General features: G+C 45.5%; 2 protein-coding genes across 5 annotated transcripts in view; one reads left to right on the top strand and one right to left on the bottom strand.

The window, feature by feature from the left end:
• The window catches only part of DDX11 (DEAD/H-box helicase 11), a 593,235-nt gene extending 591,682 nt beyond the window's left edge, over nucleotides 1–1,553 (top strand). For both annotated transcript variants that reach the window (XM_069228147.1, XM_069228146.1), the window contains one exon: nucleotides 1,341–1,553. In XM_069228147.1, coding sequence (XP_069084248.1) covers nucleotides 1,341–1,385 — 45 coding nt within the window. In that variant the 3' untranslated portion in view covers nucleotides 1,386–1,553. The remainder of the gene's footprint in view (nucleotides 1–1,340) is intronic.
• WASHC1 (WASH complex subunit 1) overlaps nucleotides 847–18,537 on the bottom strand; it is a 451,748-nt gene continuing 434,057 nt past the window's right edge. For 2 of the 3 annotated variants that reach the window (XM_069228149.1, XM_069228151.1), the window contains 2 exons: nucleotides 7,692–7,760; nucleotides 1,509–2,371 (listed from right to left, as the gene is read on the bottom strand). In XM_069228149.1, coding sequence (XP_069084250.1) covers nucleotides 2,217–2,371; nucleotides 7,692–7,760 — 224 coding nt within the window. In that variant the 3' untranslated portion in view covers nucleotides 1,509–2,216. Of the gene's footprint in view, nucleotides 2,372–7,691; nucleotides 7,761–18,537 lie in introns of all 3 variants that reach the window. The other variant, XM_069228148.1, reaches the window with a different exon arrangement.

Here is an 18,537-nt window from a genome sequence, read left to right as displayed (position 1 = left end):
GCTGTCTACCTGCAGATTCTTCACTGGACTGCCTGCCTCCTCGTTCTGAGGAGTATTGTGTATGTTAGTTTTCGCACTGCAGCTCTGTGTAGTGGGTCCATCTGTGTCTGCTCCACGCACTGGCACAGGAGGGGCTATTTCATCTTTTGCAGATCCAGGCTAGCATTTCAAGGAGAGGTGAAGTATCAGCAGAGTATCCACCCTAAACATCATTACCAATGGTAAGTAACTTTATGTAGCTACTTGCATTAAATTGTATTCTTTGCAGTACTATTAACAGCTAAGCATGCATTGGTGTACCGAATAATTGTTTGATACATTATGTTAAAGGGCAGGCCAAGCAGTGACCATACACGTTGTGCAAGAACAAAAGGCTAATTGTCATAAAATGAAGTGATATAACAGTAATAATTTTCACTACTGCCAACTGAAGCTGTTTCGGCAATGGCACAGTATGAGTTGCTAAAATATTAGCACATTATACTTAATATAACGGTGGTTTAAGCAAGTTGAAGGATTGCAAAGGGCCTATTAGACATATGAAGATGTACTAATTCGAGTTACATAGATTAGACTGCTAGTTATATGTTTGTTACTCAATAGTGCATCTTCACTTCCACTGCCCAATCTTGTAGACGTGGCGAGGATCTGTCTGAGGGCGATAATAAAGGATACAGGTGATCAGTGAGAGGCTGATATTCAAAAATTGGGAAGCTTAAGTGTGGTTCCTGACGCTTACTCTCCCAAAAAACAGAATGTAAGCGTCTGGCGCTTGTTTTTGTGGTCCCATACATTAGTAAAATGCTATCCACTGGAAACATCTACATTACTAGATCGAGTTGCAAATACTTCATTTAATGTGGGAAATGGGGGGTTGCAAACCCACGAAAAAGGTTATAAGAAAGGGGTGCGGTAAGGGAAGGTTGGGTCATGGAAGAACAAGAAAAGGAGACTGCCCACAAATCCGAGACGTGGGAGAGAAGGAAAGAGGAACAAAAGAGAAGGGAGGTAGCAGTAGGAGGCAAAGGGTGGTGGGTAAGAGCACTCACACTCCGAATTTAAAAATCAAAAAAAGGAAGAAAAAAAAATACTAGTTAATTTTATCTCAGATTCATTCATGCAGATGAATAGCATACAATTTTATGTTATAACACGTGACTTACTGAAGTAAAAACTAAATTCCACAACACAACGTAAATCTTCCCTAAAACATTTTTGCAGAGAAAATGCAGGCTTTTGCTTCTGAAAAGGGAAAGCTTAAACTGAGAATCTGATAAGCGCGTAGCGGTATACAGCGCTAGAATGTTCATTGCATTTAATTCATCTTCTTCTCTCTGCAGTTTTTTCAAGAAAAGAAGGCACAGTCAGCATCGACCCAATGCTAATTAAAGCAAGTTGGTTTGTGTGTCTGGGATCCATGAATCGACTCTCGTCACTTGGGAAGACGCCTTTCTTGCAGTGTTACTCCAGCAACCTAGAACTCATATACTTTATGGAAACTGTTATATTTGATTTGTTCCTTGTTATTTATTAAAACCACATTTACAGTTATATCCACTTGTCATTGTTTATTTTTCTAAATGGAATGCAATTAAAGTACGATACTGTTAAACGCTCAACAAATGCATCCTGATGAAAGTAGGTAGCGCCACATACTCAATGACTATGTCAAGTCGTTTCATTTGTCACCCAAGTATGGAGATAATCTAACAACAAATCACCAGCATCACCCATCCTGTGCTAGGAAGGGACAGGAACGCCTTTTGCGATGTGACAGATAACCCTATGGCTGGACAGACTGGCGGTTCTCGTCTCATGTTGAATCAATGCACAGCAGTCTCCATTCTGTGAAGTGTGTGTATATATGCATATATATATATATACATATACATATACATACACATACACTACTAAACCATGTCCCACATTTCATAGAACTTGCTACTTTCAACACCTAATTAATAGTATCTGGTATTCGCAATTCATACCGAGTCACTGGGTAAGGCAATGGAGCTAAAACATGCAGTTGGCAGATACAAGTTTGGACAGAAAATGATCACCCAGGTTCCATAGTCCGATTTCTGTTTTTGGTCAGTAGAATTCTCTTGAAATCCTTCAGATATAGATAATGGTGACTATTTGAAACCTGTAATTAGATTTAAGCAATGAAGTACTCAGGTTGATGGAGAGTTCCAAAATTATGGCAAGCGAGTTTTCTACGACTCCCAGTCAGCCTCGTCTTCATCGCCAGCAGACTGCTGCGGGTGTGGTAAAGGAGGTATTGTATCTGACATTCGGGCAAATGCCCCACCTGGGGCACTCGGGGCATCCCCACTCCCATCTCCTGCTGCTGGTCCTTTCCCAGAGATTCCTAAGAAAAGACAATTGCGCATGTGAGTATGTATCGCACATATTTTTACTGCACAAGCATTAGCAGCGACAAGCTGGATTTTCATTCCATTGTACCTCCTCAGATGTGTTCAGATAGTTACCCAAACCTCCCATAAAAGTAGCTGCTGAGAACATGCCTTTTTTATTAAATAAATAAGAAAGTTATTATGAATACTTCTAACCACAGGTTGCTCATCTTTAGATTATCCCTAGGCGATAGACTGCCACATCTGATTCAATATGCTCCAAACTTTCAGGCCCATCAGTGATGTCACAACAGATTGATGTTTTCAAAGAAGCCATGGTGTTAATCTTTTGCCCCTCGTTGGCGTGCCTTGGGGCCCATGGATCCTCTCAGGCCTCCAGTCCAGTTATTGGCAGCAGATTCAGGTTCAGCTCCGATTCTGGACACTATTGTACATTGGCACCATGATCTATGTCGCTCCCAACCATATTGATGCCGCCCCCAGCGCCAGAGAACACTGATCCCACTGTTCTGTTCAACTCTGAAACCAATCCAACTTACCAGGGTTGCATCTTGCAACAGTCCCGACGTGACCGTCCCCAGTTCACTCTGATTCAGACAAACAGCACCTTTGCCAAAGAGTCACCCTCCAGCGCTCCAACAACTTTTTTGATCAGACCCTGACCAAAGCCAACCAGCCTTTGGTAAAAATTATGACAATTTCCATCTGGACCTGCAAGAGGACAGTGGATTGGACACTTCCCCTGACTCGGGGCTGGGTTCTTCTCATGTTCCTATAACAGAAGAGACACTCATTTGCTGCGGTTTTGGGAGTTCTTGACATACAGTTGCTGCTTTCAAGTTGCTTTGTCTGTCTTCTATGGCACGCAACCGCTCCTTGGGATGCTGATCAGTCATTTTCTTTAGGAGCAGCAGGCCACAATATCAGAAAGGAGGGTCTTGCAGATAGTTCAATGGGACTATGCCCTTTCATTCCTTTCTGACCAGCTGCATGACGACCCCCCCACCCTCCCCTAAAAACACAATAGAGCAGATTTCAGGGACGCATTTGTCCTTTTTGTCGCAGGAAGTTCAGGCTCTTTTGGTGAAAGAAACCAGAGAACTGGATATTACTCCCGCTATTTCCTAGAGCTGAAAAATTGCCTACCTCTCAATTTCTTCCTGCCAAAGAGCAAGCTGAAGATGCTCATGCTGGCCACAGTGCCCTGGATGCAGGATAATGGATGGCAGCGTTGGACCCACTGGATGCCTATTTGCATCCTGCAGTGACACAGGCACTACTTGTGGTTCAAGGAGGGTTTGGGGCATTTTCAGTTTGCTGTGCTCCCCTTCAACCTCACAAGTGCACCTCAAGAATTCACGAAGGTGAGGGCAGTTGTCAAAGCATAACTTCAGAAGTTCAGTTTACTAGTCTTCTAACTTCACGACTGGTTGTTGAAGGAGGTACCACTGCAGTCCATTGTGGACCACCTCCATAAAATAGCAATCCTCCTGACATCTTTGGCGTTCACTGTCAATGTGGCGTAGTCACACCTGACTCTATTGCAGAGACTTCCTATCATTGAGGCCAACCTGGATATGGGGCGTTTTTTGGGTCTTCTTTCCAATTCAAAAAGGCCAAGAAATGTTGGCTATGATCCCGATGTTTCATCCTGCATCCTGGGTCTCAGTGAGAGTGGTTCTAAAGCTTCTTGGCCTATTGGCCTCCTTCATCCTGTTTGTTGGCCATGCCAGATGTCATATGTCAATTCTGCAGTGGGATCTGAAGTCTCAGCAGGCAAAGCATTGGGAACTGGTCAGCTTCCATCCAGGTTTCAGAGGAGACTGTTCGACAGACGACAAACACCTCTTCCTACCCAAACAGAGCTGACAGTGGTGACAGATGCATCGCTGCTGGGTTGGGAAGATCATCTGTGGGAGGTGGAGATCAGAGAACTCTGGCCTCTAGCACAGACCAGTCTCTACATCAACTTGTTTAGAGACATTCTTTTGGTTTTGAAAGCTTTCTGTTATCCCTTATGGGAATACTCACAGACAACTCCACCGCCATGTGGCATGGCAACAAGCTGGGAGAGGAAGTCCTGGGCCATGTGCAAAGAGGCCCTGCACTTCTGGAACTAGTTGAATTCTCAGGGCATTTACCTGCTCATGCTCCATCAAGCAGTCTTTAAACTCCATGGCAGAAAAACTCAGTTGTCAACCCATAGCAGATCACGAATGGCAGTTACTCCCAGAGGTGGCACAGGGCCTCTTCCAGCAATGGGGAAAACCTGGCTTAATCTACTTTTTTGTGCTGGAGTTTCAAAAAAATTGTCTCTCTCAGAGACCCATTCTGCCCAAAGTGGAGCACAGGGCTACTGTATGCCTTTTCACCACTACCTCTTCTGCCCCGAGATTTGACAAAGATCAGGATTGGCCTGGCTCAGGTCATCCTAGTGGGTCCAGATTGGGCAAGGAGAGCATCTGTCCTCTGATCAGGCTGCCACTTAGAGAGGACCTTCCTTCGCAATAGCAAGGCAGGGTCTTGTACCTGGACCTCTGCCATCTACCCCTCCATCGTGGAGTTTGAGCTGCATTTGATCTCCCTCCCAAAGTAGTGGATGTCATCCTTTTGGCCAAGCATCCCTGTACAAAGCCTGTTTACACTGGATGCTTGACAAGATTGGGCTTTGGCCGCACCTGTTGCAGGCCAAATTGTCAGCTATATTGCCATTTGTCTTGTGTTTGGGCTAGCAAGGATATACATTCAGTACTGTCAAAAAGAATGTCTGCCTTAGCAGCCTTTTTACCTTTACTAGACCAGCAGTCCTTCTTCAGTCAACTGTTGTAATGCGATTTCTTAAAGGGTTAGTTCATATGTTTCCTCCGAACGGTTTGTGATGCCATAGCGGAGTCTTTATTTGTTCTTTACTTTTTTATGTGCATTTTTATTTTTTTACTGATGCACAGTTGCCTTCTACATCTCCTGACTCAGAAGACTGCCTTTCTCACTGCAATAACTTCAGCTCCTTGTGTCAGTAAGCTTCAGGCTCTTTCATTCCTGTCGCCCTATACCAACTTCTCTGAGGACAAACTAGTGCGGAGGACTAGAGCAGCTTTTCTACAAAAGGTTGTGATTCCTTTTTATGTCAGACAGTTCATCACACTTCTGCTGTTCTTTTCTCCACCTCACTCTTTGAAAGAGAAGAGACTCCATCGTTAAGACCCCAAAAGAGCCATAAGGCCCATATTTATGGCAACTTTGCGCCGCCTTAGCATAATTTGTTTTGATACTAAAGCGGGGCGAACTCAACTCCATATTTATATTTTGACGCTAGACAAGTCTAGCGTCAAAATATCTGAGTTAGCACCATTTTTAGGAAGTGCCAACCCACCTTGCGTCCAATTGTGACAATGATATGCAAGGTAAGCGTTCCCTCCCTAAACATGATGCTAGCCCCCCAGCGCTATATTTACCTCTTGACGCTAAAACAACGCACACTAAGGAGGCAGACCTAAAGAATGGCGCTAAGGCCGATTACTGTCAAATTTTAATTTCTGGTCAGACCAGGCGGTAAAGTACTGGTAGGCACATTTCCATGGGAAAACACCATGGAATGGGCACATAGATGCCACCCCAGCATCACCACTACCCCACACCACAGGGACCCTACTGGAGGAGGGAGCCCATCCCAGGTAACTTTACGTGCATGTGTGTTGTGTGCCACTGGGGGCCACTTACATGGGGCCCCCTGGCTGGCACTGGTTGCATTGGGGGAGTCCTGGGTATACTTTGGCAGGCATCATTTTTTGGCTGTTAGTAGGCAAAAAACGATGCTAGGCCGACTAGCGCCAATTTCCCTAATGCCATTTGGCACCGGCTAGCTTCTTTTTTTTTTTTTTTTCCAGATGCTAGCCAGTCCTTAGCGCCATTCTGCATCTTTTTGGTAAATATAGCACACGGATGGCGTTAGGGAATGACGTTAGCTTGCGCTATATTTTTTGACACACACATGCTACGCTAGTGCAGTTGTGCGTTGTTTTTCATAAATATGGGCCTACGCTTTTACATCAATCACACCAGACACCATAGGGTCCCTCTTTCTGGGAGTTATCTGGGGCAAAGAAAGGCAAGGCTGGGCAGAAAAGGACGGGTGGATAGTCCTCTGCATTAAGATCTGATATGCCCTGGCCAGGAAGCAACTTCCTGAAGGATTGAGGGCCCATTAGTCAGCACTAAGGTGGCTACCACTGCATTGGTATGCGGCGTGCCTGCCTTGGATATCTGTCAGGCTGTAATGTGGCCATCAATGCACACGTTCAGGAACAACTACTGCCTTGATATCCATGTCAGACAGAAAGCACATTTGGCAGGGAGCCACACGGCACCTACTGGCTACGCTGAAAAGTCCTCCAAATGCGGTCTGGCACCGGGGAGTATTCTAAGGTAAGGGATCTGAGATTAGAAAGCAAATCCACAAAGAAAGACATACCGAGGTTAGGTAACTTGTTAATTGACTCTAAGGATAAAGGATGAGGGGAAAGCATCAGAATAACTTGCCCCTGTCCTTGGTTGATGGGTGCAGATACATTAATTATGCATGAACACTAGATGATTCTATGAAGAAAAACTCAGTTGGTCCAGAACTTGCTAGAAACATTTTCGGTGTAAGGTTTGAGGTTTAGGGTATGATATGTTTAGCTATATCCACTTTGCAAGCATAACAACGTACTTCTTAACTTTTGGATTTTTTTCAGATCTGATTCCATTTTTCAACCTGCAAATTAATAAGTACTCAGGACTATAGTGATGACTTAAGGACTGACTTAGAGTATGTCAGATGAACCCTCCCTTGGCAAAGGACCACTTGCCATATTTAAATCTCCACACCAAGCAGACGGGGATCTTGCCTTCCATGGAGCCACCACTGTGGCGATTTCCCTCCCTGGCACCACCATGCCTCGTCCAGGCAGGGAAGTCTGATGTCAGTAGCCCTGCCTTCTTAAGGGCAGGGCGACCATCATTATAACCTCGTGGCCCACTGGCTGTCAGGTCAGCGGATTCTCTGCACTTAGAAACCAAACCTTCCTCCCATCACTAAACAGACTGATGGAACAGCAAGTTTGGCTGTACTTTTGCTCTTCCAAACTTTAATTAACTCTTAGACATCAAGTATAAAGGAGGCTCTACACCTTTACCATTTTTATAGAAGAAAATAAGACATCTTTCCACATTGCAGAACATAGGCATATATTGATAAATGGATAGCCATGTGCACTACATCGATAAATTGATTAGCTGTGTGTACTACGGCCCACCTATGAATCCACTTACCTTTCCGCCTCAAGGCCAGTTTGTTGAAGAGATCTGACATCAAGTCTCCACCTCCACCTGTTGCTATCACTAAAACACAGAAAAACAAGTAACTATTACAACAGTAGCATTAGGGTATGAAAAACTTGAAAAGTGGCACAGGAGCTACAAGCCGAGTAAGTTGCTAAAGTTACCAGACCAGTACACAAAATGCCAAAACTCTGCAAACCATCTCTAGCTCCATAAAGCTGGCTGTCGTTAAAAATATGGATGAGCTGCATAGTAGATTTGTGTGGCATTGGCTTAGGACAAGAGTGCAAGCCCAAGAACCAATGCCAGAATGGGACAGTAAAGTCAGTGACCTCTGACTGCATTCAAATGCCGTTTGAAAACAGCCTCTTAAAATCTCCTGTCAGACTTATTTGCAAAAAGTGAATTATGTTAAACAACTGGGAATGGTAAATTTATGATCTATTTTCTGGAACTCTGACAGTTCAATAGATGGCAGCCTACTTTTGCGTGGCATTTCTCAGAATCTACAATATTACTCCCAGATAGTATTGGAAATGCACTAGAAATTTTGGCCCCCTCTGACTGTCAGATGTGGCATGACATATTGCTATTCATTGACTTCATCCCTTAGGACAAGAGGGAAGCTGTCAGATCAATTGTCAAGGAGGATGCAAACAAGTCCACAACAATCATAGAGGTGGCAATGGATGGGTCCAACATGGGCTTCTACGAGCTTACTAAAGTATACAAAGTGATGGAAGGAATGCTTAAACCACTAGCCACATCCCAATCCATCATTATTTTGCACACCCTGGACCAATGGTAACAGTCCAGTCCGAGCTGCTAATCTAGGTCCTCCCTGAACAGGAACATAAGCAACCCAGGACCGCTCTCACCCTACTTAGAGCTAATCAGCCAGGTCTAGCTTGGTTCAAGTGAAAGTGTGCACGGGACCCACGTCTGGGCATACCCATCCTGCTTAGGGTGACGACACACAAACATATAGAAAAAAAAGTGATGATGGAAGTCTTGAATTAATCTCAGCCACTGGTAATTACTCAGGCCGCATCACAATCCATCGTTATTTTGCCACTGGATCAAGCTATACCTGGCTGATGAGCCCATGATAGGGGTGAAACCAGTCCTGTGTTGCTTGTGTTCTGGTTCTAGGAGGACTGGGCTTGGCAGCTCAGGCTGGACTGTTCCCACTGGAACAGGGTCAAGACTCATTTGCATACAGCTGAGTCCAAACTGAAGTGGGACATGCAGTCCTCTGCAACCTGTTCCAGTAAAGGGAAGCTTGCTAATTAATGTTATGTACTGCTTGCTATTCTCATTCATGCATATAGTCACATGTGACTGTACCCTATCCCAAATCGAAAACTCAATTCTATTAAATACGGTACTCACACTTGTACTATAAATTCGGAGCTATGGTGCCTTTAAGGACAGTGGTGGAACTTAGAAAATCCACCTTGCTGCTTGAAGGTTGGGTTATTTCAATAAGATGGCTATTGTACTTAAAAAACACTGTTGTTGAGGCAAGTGGCCATTTTAACACGGTTTACTGCTGTTTGAATTTACCAAGGATTCCCAGCCTGACAACAGGGAATGATTCAAATATGTGGATATATGAAAGATACTAAAGTTGGAGAACGAGAGTTTCAGGTAAGTAACTCATTTCTTAAATGCCCTGCTTTCCCACCTTGGCAACTGGAAAAGATTTATCTGTCCAAGAATGTTTCACAGCAAATGCCTCTCCAGGTTTCAGGCTAATCAGTTCCGTAAACATTCAAGAGCAGAAGCTGAATCTCTACTGGAATATGCATCGAGTAATGCAATCAAAAGCAATGAGAAGCCAGTGTTATTGCTCTACAAATATATATGATGGGGACATGTCATTACAAAGCTACCAATTATTTGATGGAAGGCACAAAAAGTGTTTAAGGAGCCAGAACAAAACATTCATACACATACATACATAAAACACCTCAGCCGCCCGTCGCATCAATGTTGGAGGTGGACTCCTCAAGTAGCTTCCTCATGTCTGGCAAAATGTCCATACCCCGGATGACAGTGCCCTGCTTTCAAATACACTCTTAAAGATTCAAATCTGGATGTCCAACCACCATTTAAAACTCATCCCAACTGAAACAGAATTTATTTTGATCTCACCCCCAAAAGCAAAAGCGCATGCACAAGAATGGATGTCGAACTTTCCTGCCTTCGTAGGCTGCCCTGTCATTGCCACGAGTGCCAGATCACTAGGCATCACCCTGGATAATCGTTTTAATCTTCAGAGTCACATAGGAGCCATGGCCAACAGCACACAACACCAACTTAGACGCCTTTGGGGCTTCAGACAAATGATTCTAGAACAAAACCTCAAAACAATGGTGCAGTCTCTCGTTCTCTCTAGACTAGACTATGGAATTGCCCTTCTCTCAGGCATTCTCAAAGTGCACCTTGGCCTACTGAGAGCAACACTGCATGCTGCAGCACGCTTCGTCGTAGGTCAAGAAATATGGCCACATTTCCCCTGCCCTGCTAACCCTCCAAAGGCTCCCCACTGAAACATGGGACCATTTCAAGATCACTTCCATCACCAACGGAGTTGGCGGCACCACTAGAATCTGGAACTCTCTGCCTCCCTCACTCCATCTAACCAACTGCTTAGCAACTTTCAAATGGACCTCAAACTCCTCCTGTCTGACAGACATCTTGGTTAATTTACTCTCGACCAGACTTATTTACTTTCTTCAATGCACCCTGATCTGCCTTCGTTTAACTGTTCATGTCCTCTGCCCTACTGAGGTAACTCCTGTGTATATACACTGACATAAATGTCCGAGTTCACCTACTATTAACATAACCTGCTGTAATCCTGTATTCTGTGTGTCGTAAAGCGCTCTGATGCCTTTGGGCCATGTCCGTGCTGTATAAAATTACAAAAACAAATAGTCATAGTCAGTATCCCTTCAGTGTCATATTATGAGGCATACATGTCTGTGACATAATGGTGAGTCTTGGGCAGTGGTGGTTGGCTCTCTGAATCTGACAGAAATATCATCGATGTATTCCGCATAGACAACGTCGTTACTGGCATCGATGCGTCAGCTGATGGCGGTGACGTCAAGCGTGGCACTGAGGGTGGGAATGTGGGTGTGCTGAGGCCTAAGCTGGCAGCATTGATAACAGGGAAGGGGTCAACTGCCGAGTGAGGCCGAGGGGCACAGCTGGCATTGAGGGATCAGCCGACATTAAACCAACCGGGGGCCCCCTCAGATCTTTGGGGAATGGAAGCACTCCAGAGGTATCCTATGCAGCACCTCAAATTTCCTCCATGGCTATCTCTGTCACTATTTGTTCAGGAAGTGGCCCAGTGGCCCCAGGCTCACTATGACTCCAAGTGGTGGGAGTAGCAGAACAAAAGAATGCCCATGCTTTTTTTTTTTTCTTCCCATTTTTAGTGTGTCTTGCTTGGACTTATTTGAGCCCCGTGACCTTGATGACTACAGATCATGGGAGCAGCCTCTGGAGCATTAGCGCCTCCGTGCCCTTGACTGGAACAGTTGTGCCCCCAACTTAGACCATGAACACTTGTTTGATGGACTGATTTTGGCAACGGCGAGCTTGGCCTCCCCATCACAGATGGTGGTCTTATTCATGTTGGTGCAAGCTGGACACAACTCGGAGTCATGCTGAAGCTAAAGAAGCAGACAAACAGTGTCTGTTACACACATCTGTTGGTTAGTCACAAAATGGTTAAAGACTTGTAGTTGTAGGTGACAATGTCTGCACGCTAGAGAAAAATGTCCGAAAAAATCTCATATATGACAGGATACGAACTCTGGATCTGCTTTAGCAGGCACAAGAGGGAAGGAACTGACCTCAGGATGAAGAGTCAGCGCACATAGTGGCCCCAACGTCAAGTCTGGGGCAGGACGGACCTGATGCAGAACTGCAAGACACCACCTGTTGACGTGCAAGGGAACTGCTATGAAAGTGTCTGGGGAAATTTACATGGTGAGGAATCTGCAGTTAGAAGTCTCCATCAGAATGAGGTCTGCCAGTCAGTCATACAATAGCTGGGTCAGTTGTTCAATAAGCGACCATGGTATTAATCACACTAAAAGGAAAGTCAACCTGGCGAAAGTTAAGTCAATAAAGCTACATAAGACAGAACATCTGGTAAATAGCAAGGTGCCACTGGAGGTCAAATTGCTGCGGTTACGCTAACCAGATTACCTACGCTAGCTCTAAGTTCTTCGATATTTCCCCACCATGCTCAGCTTTGTTCATAGGCAGAGGATGTTTTTGATTTTCTTTCTACAATGTTGAAGAATCACTTTTGACTTTAAATGGTGTTCCACCTCACTAGTTACTCCATGCTTGGTTATGTAAAGTGTGAAGGGGGTATGCTAGGGAGTTCAGGACCCCTTTACCTCAGGTTAAATTCAGGTATTTTCTAGTGGGGTGAATGTGCTACTTTAAGTGGCATTGTTTTATGTTGTTTCTAAAGCAATTTCTTTATACTGCTACTGAAAAGTTAAATTGCAGCTCAACAACAGGGAATGGTTCATGCATGAGAATCTAAGAATGATATCAATGCCGGTGAACAAAGTTACAGGTAAGTAATTTGTTTCATCGTATTGATAACCATGCATGCTCACCCCAACACATATTGATACTGGCTAACAAGAGTCAGATTAGATACACTGGACCAGTAAAAACCTACACAAGTCTATCAAGTGGTGATTTTGTTAATACATAGTAACCTTTCATGTCTGGCTGTTGTTATAAATGGTTGTCCAGACATCGGTAACCTGGCATGGATGGAACATCCCTGTTTCCTCTGTAAAGCGCTATAGTGCCCCTGGGATAGCACAACACTTTGGAAATACAGTCAATAAATACATATTAAATACTTCTGGAATAGAGGGAGGAACAAACTAGAGTATGTATCTTTGATTCCCACCACAAAGACCACATGTTTTTTATAGGGGAGAATATAAGGCACTTTGCAAGATGAAGTCTGAATCTCTCAAATTAATTTGACATAGATGCTTGCAACCACTAGAGCTGTCTTCCACGTCAGCAATCAGTACAACGGGAAGCCACACATTTTAACTGTTTGAGCTAGGAGTAGGTTCAAAGCCTAGTAAGGAAATAGTTTTCTAGGGGTAGTATGCAGATGTAGAAAACCATCAAATTGGTGTCTGGCGGTCTAATTTGCCAAAATAATGTATCATTTGGTTTGTTCATGTTCGATCTGGCATCCTTGGTGTGGTCTCCCCTAACTTTTTGCCTCTACATCCAAGGTTGTTTCTGTGTACTGGACTCTGTTTTTGGTACTGTGGGCACTTTGACCTGGAGGATTCCTCTTGGAAGGAGATGGAACAAAGGTCTCACTTGAAGATGTTGGGTCTGCCTGGGTGGGTGGATCAGGGTGATCAGTAGACCCTGGGCCTGAAAGAGTGGCCCAAGTGTCTGCCAGAAGAAGGAAGGGCAAGGGGCCCTGGAAACCGGCCGCAGATGTTCCCACGATTCGGGAGGAGGCAGAGCCTGAGGGTGAAGTCCCGGAGCCTACAGGGGAACAGGTGGCTGAGCTGGGAGAAGTTCCTGAGCTGACACAGTGGCACCAGGAAGGGGGACCCACCTGGGAAGCATTCTGTGAGGCACAGAAGACATGCCCTACACTGGAGGGTTTGCGGCGGCAGGCTGCAGACCAGGCGTCTGGATCACACTTGATCTACTGGGAGGACGTCCTCCTATATAGTGAGCCTTAGGTTGCCGAACCTGGGTAAACCTGTGTGTTGGTGGTACCCCAGTGCTTCAGAACTTTTCTTCTGGGCCTGGCTAATGATGTGAATTTAGTTGGACATTTGGGGCAGGACAAGACCTTTTTAACGGCTTGTCACCCACTTTCACTGGCCCCAAATGCGCGGGCAGTCAGATGTACACTGTAGGTCTTGCCAAACTTGTCAGGCAAGTGGCAAGAGCGGGGGGAAATGTAAGGCTCCCCTCCAACCTTTTCCTGTAGTCAGCAGCCCCTTTGAAAGGGTCGGAATTGACATTGTGGGGCCTCTGCATCCCAAGACAGCCATGGGCAGTGTCTGCCAGTTCAACTTGGCAATGTACCCACTTGCCAGGCCTAAAGCTTTCCTTTTTTATACATGTAAGGCTCTAGGTAGCCCCATGGGCAGGGTGCGATGTATGTTAAAGGTGGGACATGTACTGATGTGTTGTACATGTCCTAACAGTGAAATACTACCAAATTCGGTTTTCACTGTGCAAGGCCTATCTCTCTCATATATTAACATGGGGGTTGCCTTTAAATATTATTAAAGGGCAGATTCCCTTTGAGAGAAGGTCGAAATTTGGAGTTTGGGGTCCCTGAACTCACAAATACATCTTTTAGTGAAGTTGGTTTTTAGACTGTTAGTTTGAAAATGCCACTTTTAGAAAGTAGGCATTTTCTTTCTTAAACCATTTTGTGACTCTTCCTGTTTGTGTATTCCCTGTCTGGGTCATGTTTGACAGTTGGGCTATTTGTGCATCTCCTCTAGACAGTGACACAAAGGGAGCTGGGGTGTAGCCTGCATATCCTGAAGAGCCACCTGTGCTAGAGTGGAGGGAGGAGTAGTCACTCACACCTGAAGTGGCTGTGCCTGCCCTCACACAGTGCAGTCTCCAACCCCCTGGTGTGTCTGGAGCCTGGCCGAAGCAAGGCAGGATCTTGTGAACAACAGAGATTTTCCTTTAAAGAGATCAGAGTGTCGTAGCACCGGCATTTGTGACACCCAACTCCTTTGTGGCACCTGTGACACCGTGACGTCAGCGTGACCCCCGTGAGGTCGCTCCGCAGCATCGTGACTTCACCGGACTTTGTCTCTGCCGTAGGTACCAAGGGACCGACACCTTGCAACCAATACCGCCTCACTTAGTTCGGTCTGCAGTAAGGAGCGGATGCCTCTTCGCAATGTCTCTGTCCCGTAACCGACGCCACATCGGATCCAGTGACCCCTCGCTCCCTGACTCCGTGCACTGGCCTGTTTTCTACTTGCTTTACAAAGGTACTGTACTTGGGGGTCCATATGACTCTGTAAACGGTGCCAGTTGCGTAGCATTGTGGGAAACTAGTCTGTCATGACGCCGCTTAATACCAAATTGCAGTATTTGTGCCTCTTGGCACTATTTTTGTGTTTTTAAGTGCTAAGATCATATTTTGAAAATGGTGTATTGTGGATTTTGTTTAATCGTATTTGGTCTATTTAGTGTGGATAAAATATTTACTATTTTTCTAACCCTTTGTTGTGTCATTTTGTAGTGGTTCACTGCATTACTGTGTGTGTTGGTACACATACTTAACACATTGTCTCAGAGTTAAGCCTGCCTGCTCATGCCAAGCTACCAAGAGGGTGAGCGGGGGTTAACTGAGTGTGATTCTCCTTTACCTTGACTAGAGTGAGGGTCCTTGTTTAGACAAAGGGCAACCTGACTGCCAACCAAAGACCCTATTTCTAACAGTTCAGATATGGTGCAATGCCAAAATGGTATTGCGTATGCAATCCACGAAGATCTCCAATGACTCATGCATGCTGTTGGTGGTTATGGGTGGTTATCAAGTTATGAACAGTTACCATGATTCCAGTATTACTCAGGTGATGAAAGTCAGAACACCATTCAAAAAAATCTGTAATGGATTACATTTCCTCCCAGTACTGCTTTCAACAGTATTTACTAGAAATACACATTATGGCAATAGTACAAACTAGTGTTTCACAAACCAGGTCTAATGATTAGCAGTATAAGGGAAGAATTAAGAATTCATCCTCCTGCAAGCACTAGGAGATACGTAACCCCAAAGAAGCATCTATGAGAAGCTCTCCAACAGAAGGCGTTTTGAGGTCAAAACTGAGACATAAGTAGAATTTCTGAGTTGTTGCACCTGTATCTTCCGTAGGGTCAAGATAATCAGAGAAACCTGGTAAAAGGCATCAAGAAATATCAGAAACTAGTGTATTCCCTTAAAAAATGTTCTCTATTCTTAACTGGAATGCAAATGTAGGTTGCAATTGTGTTGGTAGTAAAAACTCCAGTTCTAGAAAACTATATCACTGTAAATCGAATATGTGTATGCCTGGCCTCATGGCAGACAGGAGCTAATGGGCTCCAACTGTGGTGGTGGAGGTCGCTTGCCGATGGTGTCCTGGGCTCCTTGCTACTATGGCACTGCAAACTTGTTTAAAAACAACCGTTTCTGCGCTTGACACTCAGGGAAGCGAGGGGTCTAAGGCTTCACAGGAAGGTGGGGTGGGGGTTTAAGAGATTAGAACTCAACACCTAGCTAACAGACACAATAACATACTGTGAAGCTTAAAGTGTACCTTTGTGGAAAAATATTTTCATCACGCAGCAGAGCTAACCACAACACTATGACAGTGTTGTACAGGGTTGTAATCAGTTGCATCTAGCAGGGAAGTTTTACACTTCATTTTCTCTGGTGCCTATCTCCTTCTACTGTTGTCGAGTGTGCCTCTATGGTTCCCAATACTGTACACAGTAGGAAAGGATCAGGCACAGGTGCACATATATCAAAGCAATCTTGCTCACTGGTGGTGCATCTACATGTATTTTTCAGCCATTACTTAAAACGTTTTGTCCTGTGGTCTTGCGCATCTGACTATGTCTCTGTATGCAGGCTAAGCCCCAGGCGTACCTGCTCTTGGTTGTGTTGCAGTTCAGGATGTATGGTGTTCATGGGACTCACTCCCACCCTTATGGTAGTGGCCCTTTCTTTTTGGGGGTAACAGTGGCAGCCTTGTTCGGATCAGTGACTGGGGGGTGGAGTCGTTGGACAGGGCTGTACAGTCACATCTATTTTCGGAAGATACAGTCCTGTGGCTGGCTGCAGACCGGTGATCGGAAGTGGGAGTTGCGGTCTCCCAGACGAGTTTCTTCCAATTATGTTTCTGTGGTCTCCAGACCGACCCTAACTTCCTACTTTGGCAAAGATAATATTTTTGTTTTCCCCTCTAGCACCAGCAGAACTAATATCTCAAGTCTGTGGCGGATTGCCTGAGTCTTCACTCTGGTGCAATCATGTTATTGTTCACTCTGGAACTGTGCAGAAAGATCGAGGGACCTCTATGTTGCACCGGTCACTCCACACTCCCTCTGGCTGCTCTACATGCTGGGCCTCTCAGCTTAGACAGTATCTCCTCCTGGAGGACCAAGCACACTCCTTTCCTCTCTCAGAAGGCAGGAATGCTTTTCTGCTGATTCTTAGCTCTTCTAGTATAAAATGAAGAATTTAGTTGATGTACCCTTACCTCTAGCAGACAGGATGTTAAGCAGAGACCAGTCCTGGTTCCACTGCAGCTCTTCAAGTACACTGTGGACCATCCACTTCCTTAGTCAAGTAGGACATAGGATTGGTACAAAGTGAGTGGGTTGGATCCCAGACTTATACAAAGTTTCCCAGAGCTTAATTTGTAAAGAAATAAAAGTGCAGGAGCCCTTCGATGCCTGCGGCTGCTGCAATTAAACGTCGGGCACCAAATACCAAGACTGATAGTTTTAAATCCACCTAATGCCTCTTTAATCCATTCCCGGCACTCTGTCTACCTCTTGCAGGTCTTAAAGACAGTGTAATCATCCTAAATGTAGGCAACCCATTGGCTGCCACATGGCACTCTCTTTAACTCCCCTAAACTGAATATTTAGGTGGCACCCATGAACTCAAGAACTCAGATTTTGGCGACCTAAGAAGTTCAAGGACACTGAAGAGTCGCACCAGCAGAAGAGGAGAAAAGAAGCAGCTGAGCTGGTACCAATCCTGCTGGCCTGTCTGTAGGCCTTGACGGACTCTGCACGAAAAGACGCTTCATCCTGCAACTGAGCCTCCAGAAACCCAGGAGGACTGTCTGCCTTCTAAAAAGACTCAAGACTCCTGTGAGCAGTGAACCTGCTCCTCAACCATCTATAAAGAAAGGACTCTGCAGCCTCCGGAACCACAAAGACCTGACACATGAGTACACCACTGCACCCAATATCACCAACCAGAGTGGGAGTGGAGCTCTAGTGCCAACAAGGTTCCTCAGCTCCCCAGAGCCTGAGTCCATTGTGGTTTCACCCCTCCTGGACTCCCCAAAGTCGCCTGCACCCCCTGCAAGCAGGCCCCCCTCTCCCGCAGCCTCTGATGTGAGAAATCCGACACCTGAAGCAACCACTGCACCTGTCGCCTACTGTCCAAGCTGAAGAGGGCCCCTGGTGTCCATGACGTCTCCCAGCTCTCCTGAGCTGGAGTCCACTGTGGTTACTCCTCTCCTGGACTCCATGAGGATGCCTGCAGCCTCAGACCACCTGACCCCTCAACCGCGGGTGCTCCAGGCCACAGAAACCCGACACCAAAAGACACCCCTGCATCCGTCGCTCCAGAGCCTTGGTGAAGAGGACCAAAAGTGCACCTACATTCCCAACACCCCACGTTTGTTACCTACCTGTTGGTTTTCCCCGATTGGTTACCTAGCCAGAACCTGCAGCCTATTTCCACTGAGACCAATCCCCGTTGAAATACGTTGGGCACCCGCCGTCGTACTACTCCTATGCACCCCGCCGCCTCCGGAGTGGCCTGTTGGTGTAGTCCTGACCATCCCCACTACTCACCTTAAGCCTCAGAGATTGGTATTGTAAGTCGTCATACAGTACCTGTTTGCTGAGTTTTTCCTCCCATAGGATAACACTGAAGAACTCTGAAATTGCACTGTGTCCACTTTTGCAAGTGAAAAGAATGTATACCTAAAAACGTGCTTACCTTGTGATGAAGTCCTTGGTTTCAAAGTATATATAA

The sequence above is a fragment of the Pleurodeles waltl genome, chromosome 4_1, assembly GCF_031143425.1.
Source record: "Pleurodeles waltl isolate 20211129_DDA chromosome 4_1, aPleWal1.hap1.20221129, whole genome shotgun sequence".
NCBI lineage: Eukaryota > Metazoa > Chordata > Amphibia > Caudata > Salamandridae > Pleurodeles > Pleurodeles waltl.
This window is presented reverse-complemented; position numbering and strand designations above follow the sequence as displayed.